General features: G+C 27.7%; 1 protein-coding gene across 8 annotated transcripts in view; it reads left to right on the top strand.

Moving 5' to 3' along the window:
- LOC106790608 (regulating synaptic membrane exocytosis protein 2) overlaps positions 1–22,452 on the top strand; it is a 71,454-nt gene that overhangs the window by 750 nt on the left and 48,252 nt on the right. For all 8 annotated transcript variants that reach the window (XM_014755645.1, XM_014755662.1, XM_014755670.1 and 5 more), the window contains exon 2: positions 9,612–9,729. In XM_014755645.1, coding sequence (XP_014611131.1) covers positions 9,612–9,729 — 118 coding nt within the window. The remainder of the gene's footprint in view (positions 1–9,611; positions 9,730–22,452) is intronic.

Raw genomic sequence — 22,452 nt, forward strand, 5'->3', positions numbered from 1 at the left:
TAAAATAGAAAGAAGTTTTAATCGAAAATAAAAATCGCTTCTATGTCAGATTAAAAACTTTTCAATTTTCACTCACGTAATATATATTTTATATTTTATTATTTATTTATTTTAACAATAAGATTATTTTATTATTAATCTATGTATATATTATCATGAAGAAACAACGTAGCACAATATAACCAAAAATATTTGTATTTAAATGTTATAAAATTAATCGATATAAGAAAAAAGAAAAAAGAAAAGAAACAAATTATTCAATTCTACTATTCTCATTCTCTTATAATATTATCCGTAATAACTAAATCAAATATTAAATAACGAAAAACAATCTAATAAAACATAATGATTAAATTAAAACTCACATTATATATATATTGTGGAAATGAATAAAAATCTAATTAACAAGAAACATATTCTCAAAATCAATTACAGAATGTAAGATTTTAAATGTAGTGTAGAAGAAATATGAATTGAATTTTGATTAGATGGATTCTAGTGTTAGATAAGGGATTAGGAACGTTTACATAGCTCGAACTAATTCATTCAAAGGTTAGAGAAACTTCCAGGGGGAAACATTAGCAAAGCTCTTGGCCATGGGACGTTTCGTGGACGTTCAATAGTATGGCTAACCACTGATTAGCGTTGGATGCTGTAGGATGGTCAGTTTGATATCCAATGCTTACTATCAATCAACTATGCAGCCAGTTTACCTCGTATTCTCTTGACTCGTATATACGTTAATTAGCATTTCTGTAATCAATTTGTTAAATGTAGAGAAAGATAGGAGTACGTGTACATAATTGTAAACCGGGTGTGACATTTGAATTAGAGCACTTAAAGATTCCTAAATGGTTTAACTTTAATTAGTGGTTTGGAGAATCAATTTGTTATATTTAAAAAAAGGAATAGAAATACGCGCGCGATATATATATTATATAAAAATATATATATATATATATGTTGGGTAGAGGAACGAAATATTTTAATTTTTTTGTTTATTTTCAACTTATNTATTTTCAACTTATATGAGAAAAATTCTCTTATGGCCAAGTTATATTTATTTTTAAAATGGTATTTTAAATTTTTTAATATAATTTTATTTACATAGTAATGTTAAAATATTTGTTATTAATTTTAACATATTAATTTCGTTGTTATATATATTTTGTGTATAACAAAAGTATTAATATATATATATTTTATTTTATATAATTTTGTATTTTTTGTATGTATAAAATACGTGTATATTATATTTGATATTATCTCAGAATGGTTAATAGATATTAATTAATAAAATATAAATTATTTTCTTAGTAATATTTTATATATTAGAATCAAATTACATTGACAATGAAACATATACGTAATCAATTACAGATACATATTCCGCATAGATTATGTTACATATATTATATAATAATTCTAACGAATGTTATATATGTGTAACTGTTCACCATGCTATTCTATATCATAAAAGTACTAGATATCCCGTGTTTGATTAGTTAGCACACAAATTTGATTTGGACATTGATTATCCTAAGTCTTCGTATATATTAGAGAGAAAGAGAGAGAGAAAATTTCTATTATTCATTATTGTTTAACAATAATATTCAAAGAACGATATGCAAAATCGTATACTCCGTTTCAATAATTCATATATTATTAAAATTAGATAGATCTTATACATTAGTCCTTTCAATTTCTAGATTAAACATTTCCATTGCATGAGAATACTACGTTGAGATGCATTTGTCGTTACAGATGTCTCTACCTGTAAATTACATGCATCCAACACCTATTATCCTTGTTCCTGTTATCATTAAGATTAAGATCATTACCACTGTGACAAATGAATTTACGTATTTGGAGATAGGTATAACAAGTTACAGGAATATTCGTATTAAATTCTACTGTCAATTTTAAATCATTTACTTATAATGCAGTTTTATCATTCTTATATGCAAAAACGTATTTTATGATTTATTAAACTTTCAAATTTATATAAAGTTGATTGCGGATTAACATTTTCTTTATTAGATCGAATATAATTTGACATAAATGATTAAAAAAATTCAAACAAAAATTATTTCAATAATTCAAAAATTTTGTATAGAAAATAATTATAATAATGTATATTTAATCATAAATATATTAATACAATACGTATGTGGTAATATTTGAAAATTGTTTTCGAAATTCTTCACGCACATAACACGCGAAACTCGCATACTTATCGATATTTACATATCCACTCGGAAACGTGAGAATCAGCTGTGGTAGGTTAGTGTTTCAGTGTTTCACTAAAATCAGATTGTTCTCGATCCATTGGAAGGATTTCATGTGTATGTATATATATCTTTGAATACGCAAATTACATATATACATATACATATCTTATGTTAGTCCTATTCTAGTAACATATGTAAATGTAATTAATACTCTCTTCACAATACACACATGCACCACACACTGACTAAGTTTCATTAGTAATAGTAAGAACAATAGTAGTAGTAGTAGTAATAGTAGTAGTAGTAACAGAATGTATGACACATGAATATGTTTATGTATATAAATATAATATACATATGTGTGAGTTGTGAGTGCATATCTGTTCATGTGTAGGAAGTTCACATCAAAGTGTCGTTACAGATGTATGTAAATGAGTATGTGTAAGAGAATATACGCATATGTTCGTGGTTATCGGTGCAACTTGCAATCATGCAAATGCATACGCTCAAACTGAAATGTTCTCTCAACTGAGAAAGAGAGAGATAGAGAGATAATAAGTTCACGCTAAACGCGTGAATAATGACGTAATTTATATGACTGTAATACTAATAGAATTTCACTTAATATACGGAAATGATTTTTGCAGGAATATAGTCATCAATAGATCGAAATTGAATGGAGATTAATTCGATCGAAATAATACAAATTCCTATGTGATTCTAAAGATATTTTCGTATATTCATTTTCTATATTCATTATATTTAATATTTCTTTTTTTTCTTGTCGTTACGAAGGATTTTATAAAGATTATTTTTATATAAATTATAAAAGAATTTTTACGATTATATATATATACTAGAAGAATGTTAAATATATAAATTAAAAGTAATTCTATTTTGATGAAGCTTTGTTTTTCATCACTGTGTTTGTAACTGTACTAAATAATAATGAGATACAAACGTAATATTTTATTTCTTATTTGTACGAACACTCGATATTGTTTTTATATAAATGATATACTCTAAATGAGAGTGAATAAATAATAATACTCTTACTATAAATATAAAAGCAGACACCAAAAGAAAAAGTACGCGATTACTAAGTCAAATGTTCCATTAAAATGCAAAGAAGATAAAGAAAGAAAAAGAAATATATATATATGGATGTATAATAGATAGAAAGATAGAAAGAGATGCAAGATATAATATAAAAGAAAGAAAATGCAAACTATATAAGTGGGAAAAGGAGATAAAAATAAAAATACGATGGAACGTGTTCTCCAAGAGAAAATCGAAAAGCTACTTTGCCATTCTATCATCGTATAGCCCCGATATTACATATATGTACATATACTACATGCACATGCATATATTTTTACATATATATATATATATATACACATACATAGAACATTCCATCTCCATTGAATATCCCATACGAGGTCGACATACGTTGGAATAAAAATGAACGTTAAACAAGCGAACTCGTAAACCATGCACGATTCATCGATTACGAGTGTTTCGAATTCCGATTTAAATTTCCCGCGCCCGCAAATTTTAAATTCCTTGCTCCTTCGTTTTTCGACACACACACATTTTTTGTACGAATAATAATTTTCTTTCTTTTTTCATCTTTTTCTTCTTAATATAAATTTTTTATTTACTTTTGTTTTTAACATTCAGTTGAAGATATGGAAATGTGTTTGCGGACGATTGAACAGGGTGTTGTGTGTGTCCAACAATTCGTTTGCAAACGTGTTCACAATTCTTTTGTTCTCAACACCACAGGTTCTCTCACTCTCATATTAAACCTTTTTTTAATGGGGAAAAAACAAACGTGTTCTCGTTCATCCGTTCTTGTTTGTTTATTATATTGTTTGTTTTTTTTTCGTCTTCTGTTTTTTTTATCTTTCAAATTGTCTCAAGCGAATAATATTGTTTCATCGAGATAATAGGAACAATTATGAGATTGTTGTTAATAAAATTGTATATTGCGTTCATTGTTTTTCAAATAATAATAATTGTCGTGTTTATTATACAAATTTAGCTGGTAGTATTTCAATAAATGATAACTTAATTCAAATTGAAAATATTCAGGTTAAATTTATAAATATCACGGGTATTGAAATTTAATACGAATAATTATTTAACAGATAATTACATTCGTTTTATAGTAATTAAATTAATTTTCAGAATAATGATTTCATAAATAATTGTTTAATGAATAATTACAATTGTATTTTCTTGTTATTGAAATTATATATATTTGGACATAATAAAAATGAATATTAATCTATGATAAATAATATAAAGTATTATATTATTATATATATTATACACAAAAATAATCTAAATACTATAAATAATATTGATATTATTAGAAAATATATATTTTATTTGAAGAATGTATTTTTGTTTTATTTTATATTTCTTTTTTATTTACGGAAATTCTTTTTTCCCCAAATTTGAAACAAAAAAAAAAAAAAAAAAAAAAAAAAAAAAATTGTTTCCATTTCTTTTTCTCACTTCTTCGTATTATCGTAGACTTTGAAAGGCAATGCTCGTCTACGGAGAAGAAATAGAGCTCGTAAANAAAAAAAAAAAGAAAAAATTGTTTCCATTTCTTTTTCTCACTTCTTCGTATTATCGTAGACTTTGAAAGGCAATGCTCGTCTACGGAGAAGAAATAGAGCTCGTAAAAGTTCATAGACTGAGTTCTCTCATCCTGCTATATCTACTCGATCGGTGGACCAATTTGTATGCGAGTGTTCCGTATCCTCCGATAGAAAAGCCAGGACAGACTTGAGACCTCCCATGTGTGTCCGTATATACGTGTGTATAAATATACAACACATATGTGGAGAATATATATATATATATATTTTCAAGAAATATTCTAGCATTCGTTTCAAATCTCCTCACATTTTCTCCTCTTTTCACTTGCTTGCACGATTCAAATTTATTCTTTCGTTAAATTCACAGATATAATTATATATAATTAATAATTGATAATTAAATATTTTCACCGTGTTAACGAGCTAGCTCGGCTTCTTCGCTACGCTGAATAAAACAAAAATAAAAGGAGGGGTAAAAAAAGGAAAAAAAAAAAAAAGAAAAATAAAAAGCAAAATAAAGAACGTACATTTCTTTTTGCCCACAAATTCTATTCCAACTCTGGGGAATAATAAAACTGAAAATATGATGATGAATAAAAAAAAAAAAAAAAAAAAAAAAAAAAGAGAAAAAGGAGAATGGAAAGAAACGATGGTGGGAGGGGGGTGGAGGAGGGGGTGGGGGAGAGAAGGTAAAGAGATGTCACGAGATCTGGAAAGTAATTCCATGCTTGCTTGCTAGATAAATAATTAAAACACGAGGGACTGAAAAATATGGAAGAAAATTTCCATGAAAAAGTCGAAAACATACAATCACACGATACACACACACACACACAGACGCAACACGCGCACGCAGACGCCTATAATACGTAAATTACTATAATGTATGCGAGAAAACAAACTCGCCTTTATTCCTTCTTTTTTTTTTTCTTTCTTTCGGTTTTTTCTTTTTTCTTTTTTTTTACTATTTTTTTTTTACCCTTTACCTTTTACCATCCTCTCATTTCTATCACTGTCTATTTTCTTTCTTACTCCTCGCATCCAAGCTACTTCGTTATTTTATATTCATTCATTTCTTCTTTTTTGTTTTTTTTCTTCTCTTTTTTTTTTCATCCTCTCTCTCTCTCTCTTCTTTTTCTCTCGAAATCAGAGAAACTCATTTATTTTGAAAATGATACGTGTCAGAGGTTTATTTTTCCATTTCGAGAGATATTTTATAATTTTTTTATCTTGCACTTTAATATTTTTCTGAAATTTTTTTTCTGGATTCATTGTACGTTCCTGTGTTAACCCATTTTTTTGTTTTTTGTTTGTTTGTTTGTTCAAGCATACTATACAATATTCCCTAGCTATCTTTTTCTTATCTGTTATCTTCATTTGATTCATATTTTTGTTTCTTTTAGACTCGTCAAAATTAAGCCATTTCGAAAATAAATAAATCGTCTTTTTTTCTTTTCTCATTCCATCTTTTATTTTTTTCCTTCCCTTTTTCCATTCTCATTTGCCACTATTTGCTTTCTTTTTATATCTTCCTCTTCTATCGTTCTCTCTCTCGGTTTTAATCTAATATCTTTTTTTACATCAGACTAAGTAGAATTTCACGTGAAACGTAACAATCAAACACGCTACATGACCATAAACTCTTCATTAATAGTACCATTATTATCATTATCCTCATAACCTATCATTTTCTGTCTCTCTCATTCGCGGAATAGTCCTCTATTATCTCGTTTTCCTACATCTGTCCGCAAACTATCTATTATCTCGCCACAATGCCGCCATTTCCGAATCAACTGAGAAATATTATGAATAATTGTTTTCCGGGTGTGAATTTTCAATGGTTTTTCTTTTTTATTTTTCTTAAGCTAAATCTTCACTCTCTCTCTCTCTCTTTCTCTCTCTCTCTCTCTCTCTCTCTCTCTCTCTCTCTCTATCATTTTGTATCCGTCATCTTTTTTTTTATTTCCAAAATGAAATTCGAAACATTTGGAAGCAAATCTTCGCGCTTATGCATGAAATGAGAAAAAAAATATATAAAATCAATGTGTGTGTGTGCCTGTGTGTTACTTTGATCGATGAACCAATATCCGAAACTTTATTTTACGAAGAAAAGAAAAAGAAGAAGAAGAAAAAAAGAGGATCGAACGTTTATCTCATTCTTTCTCTCTCTCTCTCTCTCTCTCTCTTACTTTTTATTTGTTCGAAAATATTCATCTGGAAAGATAACGAACGTTATAAGCCCATACTTTTCCTTCTAACGATGCTTACTTTTTATTGGGTTGACCGTTCGACGATCCTTCTTTTTTTATTTTTCCTCTCGAGAGATAGTCACGATCAGTAAATTGAACTTTAATCTAGGCAAGAGAGAGAGAGAGAGCTATCGTTTATATTAAATATTTATTTTAATATCTATCCACGTCGAAAAATTGTCCTAATAACTCGGACCAATTTCATTCGTTAATATTGTACGATTTAACAAACGAGTATACTATTTATCAAATGTCATTGAGTTTTTTTAATGAAAAAGTAATTAAGACATTATATCTTTTTTAATGTTCATTTAATTATTAATGAATAAAGCTGATCAATGGGAACAGTTCTGATTGACAAAATTTCTTTCATTTTGTTATTTCAATAAAATGAAACAATTGAAAACTTTGCATTTGACTTATTTAACGAACGTGTAATCAATTAGCTTAATATAGAGTATGATAAAAACATTACTATAATATCATTTATAAGTAAATTTATTATATTGAGCATGGTTGTTAATCAAATGATTATAATATATCTGTAAAGTGTTAAATAATTATATGACAAAAATAATACTATTTTATATACATATTTCTTTTTAATCATAATATTTATACTTGTTTTTTTTTTTTTATCTCTCTTTTAATTCGTATAGACAGAATATCGATAACGTATTTATATAATAAAAAGAGAATGAAAGAGAGATATAGAAAGAGAGAGTGAGAGAGAAAGATATAGAGAGAGAAAATATTACAGGTATTGGAAAAACGTGCATATTACATAACGAAAATGACTTATTTAATATTTCCAATGTGAATTCTAATTCCAACGTTCCATTGGTGACCCAAATTAAATCGCACAACCCTGCATACTCCAGCCGTTTCCCGTTGGCGTAGTTCCAAGACTCCTGGCCGCATTATGCGATGCTAACGTACCGGATAATACCTGTGTATACTTATGTGTACATGTATACACATACCGACACCACCTATTCCTACAAACACACGTACATACATTTGTATACATTTAGATATTCGTGTATGTATGTATCCATATAGGCTGGTATGCATTTTTGTGTATGTACGTATAGTATGTATGTATGTATGTACGTATGTATGTAAACGTCGCATACTTGTTGTAAAGAGAGATGTTAAGCTATCGAAAGTGAATGGAAATGTATTTCTGAGAAGGATGTATCAAGTACGAGAGAGAGAGAGAGAGAGAGAGAGAGAGATAGAAATAGGATATTGGTTATCTACCAGGATGCAGTAAAATTTATTACTACGATTGCATATATATACAGGATGCATAAATTTGTTCTTTTATAAATATATTCCTCTTTTTTTCTTCTTTCTTTCTTCTGTAAAAGTCATGTAAAACACGCTTGAATCGACAAAAGAGACTAGCTCTCATCGAGGTTACACGAGTCAGCTGTTACCTTTTTGATAGAGAATTTTTGGCGGATATATACTTTTGGTATGATTCAAATGCTAATGCATATCGCGCTATTCGTATTTTTTTGTGTGCATTATTTTTTTCCACGTTTAGGATACTTTTAATCGTCGGAAAAAGTTTCAACGTGACCGTACTAGCAATCTCGAAATTACAAGCACGTATTTCATCTTCATTTCTCTCTCTCCCTCTCTTTATCTTTATCTTTCTATCTAACTAGTTATCTTTCTATCTTTATCTGTCTATTACGATCGTTTTTAATGGGCTCTTAATCCTTCGTCGAATGTAGGACGATTTTCCAACGAGAGAGAAATTACTCCTATATCATCGACTTGTACTACTTGACTTCCTACGTCCGATATATGCCGGACTCGATCTACTTCAAAGTAGTATATTCCGAATCATTGTCAGCCCTAATCGGATTTACTTGCAATCTATACGCGCGGAGACGGATTTTATTTATATTAATAAGAAATTTTTCATTTCCTAATTTTTATTTTATTTAAATGAAAATTTGTATATATATACCAATTAATTAATTATTAAATATTACTCTTCATTGTTAGATTATATATTATGTTTCTCAATGTACGTGCTTTATTTTTACATACAAAAATTTGATAATAATTATAATTAAATAAATGAAATAATTATATTCCGTGATTATATTAAAATAATATATTGTAATTGTTTAAATTACAAAGCCATGAGTAGCTTCATATACACACACACAACCATAATGGTTTATTAATATATTAAATAATAATTATTATTAATTAATGGTTTAAATCAATAAAAATTGTAAATTTAATAATAATAATTATTTCAATATATTACATTGATATAATTATAACGTTTAAAACACGTGTGCGTTATCTTTTAGAAAAATCATCGATCGTTAATTCGATTTCTCAGAAATACAACCAGAAACTCACCCACGCACAACACACAAGCACTCTTTACGTTCATTGAAAAGCTTTCTTGTTAATCGTACATAAAAGCCTCATTAAATAGCGATTATTTGCTAACGTCGAATGATTTTTTTCTTTCTATGTTGCAGATGGTGACGACGCAATCGGAATCTGGGACGACCGGTGCCGTTACACCAGAAGAAAGTGGAACCACATTCAGTAAATTGCGACAACTGGGTAGCGGATTAATGATGGTAACCGGAAACGGTGAGTCATTTTTAATTTGTTCTTTTCCATTATTTTCATACAAAATTTTTATTTCAATCAAATTCTTCTTTTTTAAATTTAATCTTAATGAATAGAAAAAAGAAAACAATAATAATAATAATAATAAGTAAAAATTAAATCGATAAATAAAAGTAGAAAGTAACGGAATGTTATTTATCGTTAGATTTATAATTTTTATAAAAAATTAAACATTTATTCAATTAACACATCTCTACACTGTCAATTTTATTTTTTGTAAATTATTTTCATATAAAATAATCGAGAAGAAAAATATTTTATTAATTCAAGTAACACACAATATTTTATTAAACATATATTTAAATAATTAATATTATATAATATATACTTTTTAATTTTAATATTTTGTTGTTTGTTATTAAGCAAATAGAAATTCCGAATTCTATTTTTAGATCTTATTAAAATAATTAATTTTCACGATCATTTTGAATGTAATTTGATTCAACGATCTCAAACCATGACGCACCATCTAAATAGTAAAGGGGAAAAAATAAATAGGACCAAAAAAAGGAGGTAATAAAAAAAAAAAAGGGTTCCCCTTCTCGTCAATATTCTCCCAATTTTTTTAACAACCTTCGGAATAGAAAACGAAACGAAGAGCGTTGAAATACAAGTTTGTCAGGAGCAAACACCGATTCTTGCCCACGTACTGGTTACTCAAACATCCATGGTGTTTGTCCAATTATAGTTTGAAGTGCGTTTCAGGATAAAAGCTTGAACAAGCGTATGCGATATATACAGGGTGGTCCAATAATTATTACCATCTCAAATGTATCCGTTATTATAACTACCGATAGAAAAAAAATGTTAAGAAAAAGTTTAGCTCGCGATGAAGAAGAAAATTGTTTTTTAAACAAATAAAAAATATTATCATGGGAATCTTTCTATTAATATGTTAAAATGTTCAAAAATATTTGTAAAAAATTCAAATATTGTTCTTTTTTTTTTTTTTTTTACAAAATTAAATCAAAAGTTATTAAACGGTTCGAAGAATAATTTATTTTTTATATTGCGTAAAAGTTACAAACTTTCGCTTTTAAAAATTGTAAACTTAACTGCTAAATAAAGGTAAATAAAGATTTCATAAAAAAATATGAATTAATTGTAATAATTTAATTGAAGAAGTTTCGTCTCACTTAAGGAAGTTTTGGACTGGTCTGTATTTTAATAGGAAAGGGGAACAACAACCCTTTTACCAGAGTTACTAATATTAAATTAGCAGGACGTGATTACACGTAATTAGGATGTAGACAAACACCCACGCGTATATTTCAATTCAGTTTGATCTACGTAGTCGTTGTAATCGTTCTCGTCGTCGAGGTTAAACGGACGTGACACTGACAAGTGAATCGGACGGTGATCAATTAATCGGCCAGTTAGAAGAACGGAAATGATAGAAACGCTTTCGAACGTTTGCCAACTCTTCTATTACTCTTCTATTACACTTCTTTTCTCTCTCTCTTTCTCTTCCAACTTTCATTCTTGTTCGTTAGAGTGATAAGTCATTTTGAAAAAGTGTCTATCCTTAACAAATGATACAAATTTACTTTTTCTCCTTATTTTATTTTCTCTTTTTAAATTCGAATTTTCATTTATGCAACTCTTAATTAATGTAATCGTTAATAATAGAAAGAAAAAAAAAAGTACAAGTAAACTTGTTTCAACATAAAATTGTAATCGTCGACGAATAAAATAGTAATTTTCGTTTAAATTAGAATTAACTCTTGCGTAATATGTGTTAGTTATTAATTAAAATTACGGGAGAAATATTTGGAAAAAAATTGTTTTGAAACAAAACGACGGTTAGTCATGAACGAATAAATTGTATTAATTTCGTTTCTATGAAATTCAATATCGCACACATATTTATACAGAGGTTTTTTTTTTTTTTTTTTAATAAAACGGTGGAAGAAATACTAAAACCCAAACAAAAATGTAGCTGTTGATAACGGTACGCGGTGTTCGTAAACGAACAAATTGTATTTTTTCGTTTCGTATATAATAAAATTCAGAATCACAGAACACGTTTACAAAGTTTTTATAATATCACAGTAGAAGAAATAATAAAAAATAGTTTCGGGGAACAAAATGGTGGTCGTAAGGTAGAAACTTTATTTTTCGTTTCGTTGAAATTGTGGATCCGAAACCTGGATCATAAAGATTCCAACGAAATAGTCGATAATAAAAAGAAGAAAGAAAGAAAAAAGGGAAGAAAAATTATTTAGAGGAACAAAATGGTGGTCGTAAACGTACAAGTTATTATAGTTCTTCGGCACGTCGGTAATCGAGTCGACGAAGAGGAGAAGGGTAACAATATCGTAACTTGGAGCTTTTCCCGTAGGAATAGAAGCTGAAATGTTCTAAACATTCTCGTCCTCCTAATCGCTTCGGGCTATACGAAGGCAAAACGGTTCGAGTGTTTCCGCAACGTTAAACATTCTCTCTCTCTTTTTTTCTCTCTCTCTCTCATCTTTTATTTCTTTTTCTATCTTCATGAGAAGATGAGTATAAAAATATTAGTCCATTAGGTTTCTTTAATGATAGAATTTTCCTAGACGATTTTTTTCTTTCTTTAATTGCGATCAAACACTTGGATATTAAAAAAACTACATATTTCAAATTTGTGAATTAAATAATATGATTATTTATTAACTCAATTGTAAGTGGTTAATTTTAATAATTTAATATTTGTGCGGGATAAAAGTTAATAAACGAATTCAAAAAGAAATATTTGGAAAATAATTTTGATCGTATAAATTTGGAATAAATTCCAATATTAATGTTGTTTCCTACAAAAATAAATTTCATCTCGTCGGCTCTAATTCTATTTATATTGTAAGTAAAAAAAAAAAAAAAAATAGATTGAAAATGGACATAACGATAGGAAATTTATAACGGGCGAGAAAAGAATACTGCACGAAAACTTGAATATTATTTTGTCTATGAGGAAGAAAACAAAATAGTAATAGTAGAAAGAGAAATATATAATATTATACAATATATAAAAATAAATAAAAAAAAATATATGAAAAATAAAAAAAATAACAGAAGAAGAGCTGAAGGAGGAGGAGGAGGAGGGTATAAATCCAATGGGACGAATATTGAAGCGCGTGAAAGCGCATTTGTCGGCGAGCGATTAAAAATCCTCTCAATTGCATTCGATAACGCGAATGCATTGCATATATGCGCGATGCACGTATGCATCGCCGGCAGCATTTTTTCTGTTTTTCAATCGTGACCGAGAAATTTGAATATGTAGATGTATCCACACATAACGCGTTTACGTTTCTGCTTTTACCTTTAGGCTGAATTATCAATAAACTTTCCCATTCCGTTTTATGTCTCTCTCTCTCTCTCTCTCTCTATCTCTCATTTATTAATTTTAACTTTATTCTTCGACATGTAAATTATTGTCTGTATTATAATTCAAAATTCAAATTAACTAAATCCAATTTATTACGCGGTTCTCATGATACTCATATTGTTAATAATATTATATTAAAAACAACCTGGTGAAAATAAATCATTATAAATTATTTGTGTATATAATAAAAATATAATAAATAAATACGAGAGCGCGGAGATTGAAAAAAGTTTTGTGCCTCTTGCAAATAATTAAAATTAAAATTAATTGAAGAACAAAAATTAATCAGTTTATCTCCGATAGAAAGATTATTTCTTATGTAAAGTTCAAAATCTTTCGACGAATTCATGTATTATCGTAAAATACATATATATATAATATAATACTAATAATATTCCAATAATATTCTATATAAATTAAATTAAATTAAATTAAAAATTATTTCCATATGCAATATTAAATATTATATTAATGCAATTAGGATTAGAGTGCATAGGATCCATCAAATCGATTTACGGTAAATCATTTCTCTCTATGTCTCTCTCTCCCTCTCTCTCTCTCTCTCTCTCTCTCTCTCTATTTTTCTTTATCTTTCTTTCTTTCTTTCTCGCGTGCATTTAATTCCATCTATTAATATCAACGTTTTTAATATTCTATAGGTTTATTTCATTTCTGGAGACTGTTTCATCCTTTTTCCACCCCTTTTCTCTACTCACCCCTTTATCTCCTTCTCACGCTGCACGCCCACCCGACTTTCAATCTTTCCAATTAACTCGCTTTTTTCCTTTTAGTAGTCTCTCTCTCTCTCTCTTTATAGATTTCTGTCTTTCTCTGTACATCTCTTTCTATCTATTTCGCGAACTTTGTCCGTTGCTTTCCTTGATACGACCCTTCAAGCTTGATTTTTTAAGGTAAACCAAACGTTTACTTACACAAAAACAGAAGAAGCAACTCGTTATTTTCTTTACTTTGAATACTGAAACTGTATCTCTTTTTTTCTCTCTCTCTCTCTCTCTCTCTCTCTCTCTCTCTCTATCTGTGTATCCTATTTCGTTTACAAGATTATTAATAAATTTTGTTGGTATAACTGTGCCATAATTTTTTTTTTACTGCTTTCTTTTATGCTACAGTGAATTAGAGACGTAAAAACGTGTCGAACATGCTCGAACAAATGCGAAACCAAACACGAATTGCTTCCTTTTTTCATTTTCTTCCTTTTTTCGTTTTCCTTTTGCTCGCATTTTTCTCTTTTTTTTTTTTATTTTTATAATATTTCATTTACTCGTCGATTTTTATTTTTATTTTCTTTCTTATTTTTTGTTTTTTTTTTTCTTTTCAAGCTCTTTCTCTTATTAACGAACGTGTTATGATTCACGAGATGAATTGAAGCTAGCTTCCATTTTATATTATTTTTTACAATTCACTGAAGGTTTTTAATATTCTGAAAGAAACGAAGCTTCACAGTTTTACGTGTGTATTTGTTTATGTGTAGATGTGTGTGTGTATGTATGCAATGTGTACATATTGTGAATTAAAAGTTCCAAAGTAATCCGTGCAAATCAATTACTCTCTTTACAATCTAATTCTATTTTGTTCTTTTTTTTTTTTAGATTGAAAAATTGCACAATAAGGAATCTTTAATATATCAAACACAAAATTCGTTGAAAAATAATTGAATTTAAAAATTTATTGTAATACGTTTGGTTTATTATATTGTTAATGCATGGAGTACTTGTAGAATGTGAGTTTATGCGCGTGAATGGTTTACATTTCGAAATTGATTGTATTGGACGGTAGAAAGTAGTTAAAGTACTCATTCAACGTTTTCATCCAAACGTTCATTCTGAATTTCTATGGTCGGATCATACACGAACCGTTCCATTTAATCTGATCATTTTAAAACTGTAGGTACTTCTTCTTCTTCTTCTTCTTCTTCTCTTTTTTTTTTACTCCCCTATTTTTGTTTTTGCATTCATTTGAAAAATTGAACGGATTCATCGAATCACAAACATTATACATTCGCAAAGTTGTTGACACATTTTTTTCCCCTACTACGATACTAATTGTAAGAGAGTTTATTTATCTTTTGAAAAAAAAAAAAATATATATATATATATATACATAATATGTATAAAGAATTGTGAATTGTATTTCAAGATATATTTTATTTTTCTCATTACTTCTTTCAAAGTATATTATCTTATTTGCATCGCTAAATACGTATTTCATTTCTGTTTAATATTAACTGGTCGTATTTTTAATTCAACCAGATCTACGTTTAATGAATAAGCGATAATATAATTATTATTCGATTATAAAATATATTAATTATTTTTCAATTAACTGTAAAACAATAAACTTTGGAAATAAAATATATAATCTGGATATAATTATATATAAATATTTCATTTTAAATGAATAAAATAAAAGAGTCTCTCTCTTCTCTCTCGACAAAAGATAGTTAGTAATCTATCGTTAAAATTACTCGAATACTTTTACGCGTGTTACCAACAAGTGTATACAAAATGTTTCACAATTTATTGGAAAAAAAAAATAAATTAATAATTATTCGCGTGCGCGAGAATAGACAATGTTTATTTTGTCGTACACAACGTAAAATGTTTTTAAGCCGTTGGTCATTATCATAAGAGGATAAAAAGAAAGAAAGAGGAATTTAATGTTCCCTCATTTTCTCATCGACGAAACAAACAATTTTAATTAATCCACTTTTATCCATTTCCTCTCATTCTTTCTCGCACGTTCTCCGTCTCTTTTGTTCTTTTGCTCTTATTCGCGCCCATTTTTTCTCGAACCCTCTATAATTCACTTATTTGCTTTCTCTCTCTCTCTCTCTTTCTCTTTTCTCATCTTCACTCATTCGTTTTTTCTATCCCTCTCTCATATTCACTCATTACCTTTTTTTCTTTCTTTATATCTATCTTCAATTTATTTACTCATTATTCTCTAACTGTTTCTTTCACTCATTCACTCATTCGATTTTTATCCATCTCTCCGACTCACCTTTTCCTCATTTCACTCGCTCACTCACTCATTCACTTATTCACTCACTTACGTTCGTTCTTCCTCTCATTTACTCATACATTTACTCGCTCACTCATTTTATCTTTCTTTTACTCATACATTTACTTATTTATTCACTCACTCATACATTTACTTACTTACTCATTCATTTACTTTCTCACTCATACACACACTTGTCTTTTTTTTCTCTCTCTCTCTTATTTCCTCGTTATATCTTTGTCACTCTTTCTTCCATTTCAATTCTACTGTCCCCCCCCCCCTTCCACACTTTGATTCGAATTTTCTCCTCATCGATTTAGTTAGCGGATATTTGCAGCTTCAGATTACTGGATCATTTCGTTCATTCGAAAACCTTTTCACGAGCTCATAGTTCGAAGGTTCTTTTCTCTCTTTTTACTGTTTGAACTTTACGTTAAAGTCGGTAATAAGAATAACACAAAGAATTAATAGAAAACAAGTGTTACTTTTCTTCTCATTTTGTTGTTGTATAAAAACCGATCAATTTTATAATCAAAGAAATAAGTTCATTTGACTTCATTTATTTTATCTTATTTAATATTATTTTTATTTTTTTTTTTTTAATAATTATGGTTATTGATATATAAAATTATGTGAATTTATTTTCAAATTAAATTTATTTTGTTTACTTATTTATACAAAAAAAAAAATAAAGAAAAAAAAATATATATATTGTTAGAGATAAAATGAAAATAAATTTGTCAAAAATTGATATATAATTGATGCGTTTAAATTGGTAATATTTTATTCTAAAAACGCTAGAAATATATTATTTTTTTTTCTTTTTATATATTTTTTTCATACATTTCTAGAATATTTTCGTCGAAACCCTGTTTGCTATCTTCCCTTTCCTTTCTTCCCCTTGTCATGAAAAATTGGTCCATTTTTCTTGAAAATATTTTACGAAGTTTATTTTCGAAAGCAATGTCACAAAATTTAAGGAAATACTTGAAACTTTTGAAGTCAGTCTTCTTCCTTTAAAGTAAGTTTTCCGAACGAAAAGTTACTTTCAAAAAGTAGTTACATACATTAGAAAATATTAAAGATAAGTTCGGACAAGTGTTTCATTGAATTTTTACATTTTAAAATGTTCTAGTGAGAGATTCATTCAATTCTAATTCATGCATTTATTTACCACGACTGTATATTCAAATAATTCTAATCATACAAATTGTTATTTACATTATTACAATTTTTTTAATAGAAATATTTTTTTTTTTAGTATAAATAAATTTTATATAGATTTAATATTTAATGTTTCATTAAAAATGTCGTGTAAAAGAAAAATATAATAAATATAATAATAAAACAATAATATTCATCTTAAATATTTGTATATAAATTTACTATTAAAAAAAAAAAAAGAAAATATTGTTGCCAGTTTAACTTTTTCAAATTTTTGTTTTCAGTAAAAATTTCTTTACGTTGTTCCAATCACTTATAAGTTGATTAATTTCAAAATTTGTCATGCTAGTAGTAACAAATAAATGTTATTGTTTATCGACATGTCGAAATTGGAATAAACTTGGTCAGTTTATTTAACAGTAACTCGAACGATAAATAAAACGAGTTCTTGTATTGTATAGTTTCCTCAACACTTGGACGAATTTGAAGCACTCTTTCGCATGACATTCGCGGTGATGGGAAATTTAAACTGCCATTTTATGATTCGCATGAGTCTCTTCTCGTTAGAGGTACTCGTTGTTCAATTCTTTCACCTTTCAATGTATCAAGTTTATCTTTGACCTTTCCCACCCACCTTTAACCTACGAGTTTCACGTTTAATTTATTTGCAATATTGTTTTATCATTTAACTTATTTTTTGCAAATCAACGAAAGAAAAGAAAAGAAATAAACAAGAACTAAAAATACAATTAAAAGTTCACGAATATTACAAATAAAATCATTATATTCAAGATACAAAAAATAAATATATTCGTTTTGGTAATATTTAAAATAAAAGCTTAACAAAAATTTATATTATATAATAATAATAATAAAATTTTTCATTCAATTTCACAATTACGATTTATGTAGGTATTTTAAAAAAAAGAAAAAAAAAAGAAAAGAGAACTATATTAGTGATACGTTAAATGATTAGAAAACAACAATTTATTTGTTGCGTGTAGAATCCTAACGATAAAACGTTCGTTATAATACTCGAATGGGAATTTACGTCAAAAGGATAACGCATGATGGCCTTCAAATTAATCACGTTATCGGACGTACCTCGTTAAAGTAAATATTTTCATTAGGATCGTTGCGTTTCATCTCGTGCGAGTAATAATAACGTTATGGAAATGATGGAAACACTTGTAGCATGTGGGCATACGTTTGACGGTTATCATCAAATTAACAACAAAAAATTCTTATAAATAATTGATTATAAAAAATACAAATCAAAATAATAATAATAATAATAATAATAATAATATACACAAAACATGAAAAGTTATCGATAAATTCGACGAACTTAATCGAACGCGAAACGATACTAATTTAAGTAACGAAAAATGTGAAATATATATTATAAAAAAAGGAATACAATAAAAAAAAGAGTATTGGAAGTTAAATTGAACGAATGATATCAGAAAATAAGAAAGTAAAAATTGTAACGTTGAAATTGATAACATTGTTAATGGATCTTAAAAGATTTTCTCGCGTTAGAAGAACCATTATTGTTAAATTAAGAGAGTGAAAGAGAAAAAAAAAAAGAAAAATAATAAAAATGTAAAAATAAAAATTGAGAGGTTCGTTTTTATAATTTAATTTTTGTTATTCCATCTCTTTTTCTTTATCTTTATCTTTATCATTCGTTCCTTTTAAATTTTCTCAAGAAGAGTAAGAAGAGAGAAAAATCGAGAAAATGTACGTCTTATAAAAATTATTACTCTTTTCTCAGGAGGTACCTCTCGTGAATAAAAAAAAAAGAAATAATAAAAAGGAAAGAAATATTGGCTTAAGTATCACATCTTTTTTTTTTTTTTCTTTTATACTGTTCACATTATTTTACTTCTTTCATGTACTTGAACGAATATCTTATTGCGTTCTACGTAATAATTTCAGTGTTGTTTCGTTTAAAAAAATATTCTAATTTTATTTAAACACATCTAATTACAACAGGAAATTACTTTTCAAACGATTGAAAATATATATATTGAACAAATTTGTAGGATTTAAATAATGAAATATTCGCATTTACTTTGTATTTATTTTGGAGAACGATAAATTTGTCCATTCGCAGAGAAGTAATTAATTTGTCGTAGCTTTTGCGCGAAACACGAGAGGCGTTCTAACATTCGTCACGCAATGTGGATAGCGACGTTTACGTTATTATTAGAAGCTTTTACCGTGCCATAATTTTCTTCTCCCTTTTCGCGAACGAAACGTCAGTGACACCGTAATAATATACGATTCTAAAATTTCACGAAATGAAATAACAGACAAACACGCACGCACGCACGCACGCACTATTTTACTTCGATTTTTAAAAACTTCGGATTATAAATCATTGATTTTTTATTTAAACTTAAAAAAAAAAAAAAGGAAATAACCATCCCATTAATAAATCCTTTATTTTATAATAATTTATAATATTTTTCTCTCTTTTTCTCGCGTCCTCTGTAATATATATTTTTTTCATTTAAAATTTTTAGTGTCTTTAAAATTTAAATGAAATTATTTATTAGAATTTTAAATTTATATTACAATTTATATAAGATGAATATAGTTTCATATTAATATTAGCATTTATATAAGATTCGAATATTTTTTTTAAATTAATATTACAATTTATATTACACACACATATACAGATTATAATAATTTTTTATTTCAAGAACATGACCATTTTGCAGATAAATAAAAAAAAAAAAATATATCCACAAATATCTGTTTTATAAATATGAAATAATGTGCGCGTTCTATATAATCCCAATAAAAATAAAATAAATAATAGTTTTAAAAATGTATAAATGCAATAATATAGATAGAGATCCACGTGTAGAATTTATGTGTCGATTAGATAACTAACCGTACGAGTAATTAGATTAAAAGTTCAAGAGAATGCTATTATCTTTACGTGATGCATACAACACGCAGCTGTGTTTTATGCGAGCAGGAAGCCTTCCATCGGTTAAAAGCTTCTCTTGAAAGCACCCTCGACCAAGCATCTCCATTCTCATTTTCTTCGTCCTCGACATTTTCCTCGAATCCATAATTCACATCTTGCCTAATTTTCCCAGCCATATTGACGAACATAAATTTTCGCCCTCGTTCTATATTAAGAGAAGTCTTAATCAATCTTATATATCGATTTGACCAATCATTATTTTACCTTCTAATTTTTTTTTTTACAAAATTTTTTTTTTTTTTTTTTTTTTTTTTTTTTTTTTTCTTAATTACCACTCAAATGTTATCTTCTTTTTTATCTAACAACAAAAATTCTTATTTTTAATTCTAATCTATTATAATTTTATAGAAAAAAAATGTTGTTGCTTATATTTTCAATTGTATTATTTAATTGATTAATTTTTTTATAATAAGATTTTAAATATATCAAATAATCATCTTAATTCTATTGAACATTACAAATGATTTATTATACAAAACAGCAACCAACCAACCAACCAAGTAAAACACATGTACAAAAATCACATTTACACATTACACATTAAATCCATATAGAGAAAGAAGGAAAAATAAAGAAAGAGAGAAAGGAATCCAGCAATAAATTGAATCAACCATCTCCTAGTCTCACGGTAAATCCTAAAGGATTCGATACACGATATGATGGTTTCCGTTTTCGGGTTAAAACGAGAACCACCGAAAACCATTCGAACCGGAGATGATCGATTAATCGAGAGTAGCAAGTCTCTCTCCTCATCCTAATTTTCAACCGAAACTTCGGAACGAGCAAGAAATTAGGATTAGATATGGAAACTTGTCGAGAGTGGAAAACAAATTTTAAGTTCAAAAACTATAATCGAACTAACTTTATCAAATTCTCGTTTATTTGAAATACGTGCTCTTCTCCCTCTCTCTCTCTTTCTCTCTTTCTTTTTTTTTGTCGTTCTTTATCTCTCTCACAGTCGCACATTTCCGTGAGATATTCTTATATTGGTATCATCCGTCTCTGTCTTACCAAAGCTTTCCTCTCAATTTCGAGCTTGCACAGGTGAAACCAAATGCAAATACAGTTCTTTCTTCCCCTTTCGCTCTTCTTCTTCTTCTTTTCCTCTTCTTTTGTTATATTGGGTCGGGGAAAAAGTTTCTTCGTATATTAATGAAAAAATAAAATACGTTTTTCTTTCGTTCATATTTTTATATCCAGTCTTTTCCAAAATATAATTTAAAATTGTTTCGTGTTAGATTGTTATCACTAATTTTCAAGGATACTAAATTTACTCCCATAATTCAAACTAGATATTAAAAGAATCTTTTATATTAATTTGACATTTTATTTGTATTGATTATAAAATAAAGATTGTGCAATATTATTATATAAATATATGTTCGTAAAAAATTGTGAATTAAGAAAATAATATTAATTCGTTAGTATATGTAATTTCAAAGTTACACAAACTCATAAAGGATTGATTAATACAACGATATATACGTCAGCTTTCAAACGTATTCAAATATTAAAAAGATTCAATTAATATTAATGGATTTATGCGATCCAAAAATCATCTACCAGAAAAATAAGAAAAAACTTTTATGTCCATCCATCTTTCTTTTTCATATTCTCCCTCTATATCTCACAAGTTACAGTTCCTTCCCCCCCCCTCTCTCTCTCTCTCCCCCCCTATTTTACGAACCCCTATTGGTATCATTCTTTCTCGATACTCACGCCAGTCAATTCTTTCCCTAGCCGAACTTTTGTTCTCTTCTACTTCTTTTTCTTACTTTTGTTTATGTATCAGTCTTTATCTCTACCTTTCTTTCTCTTTTTTCAATTTTTTGGGTATCGAAAGAAAAGTATCGTGACCTAAAAATTTTTCTGTCTAAAAAAAAAGTATCCCTTTGACAACGATTCACGAGTATCAACGATGTTCCTTCCATCTCTGCGTAGAATAACTTACTTTACTCTGGGTGATCGTAGTCTCCTTATCGATCGAATTCTATTGTTAAAGAAAGAAGAGTGTTGTAAGGCGAGGTTTGTAGAAAGTAGAGAATATATCAAATAAATTCAATTTCATTCTTTTCGTTAGAAAATTCAAGAATACGTTTCTCTTTCATTGTTCACATTTTGAAAAAAA

Source organism: Polistes canadensis, unplaced genomic scaffold (assembly GCF_001313835.1).
Source record: "Polistes canadensis isolate GaletaPanama2010 unplaced genomic scaffold, ASM131383v1 scaffold_7, whole genome shotgun sequence".
Taxonomy (NCBI): Eukaryota; Metazoa; Arthropoda; class Insecta; order Hymenoptera; family Vespidae; genus Polistes; species Polistes canadensis.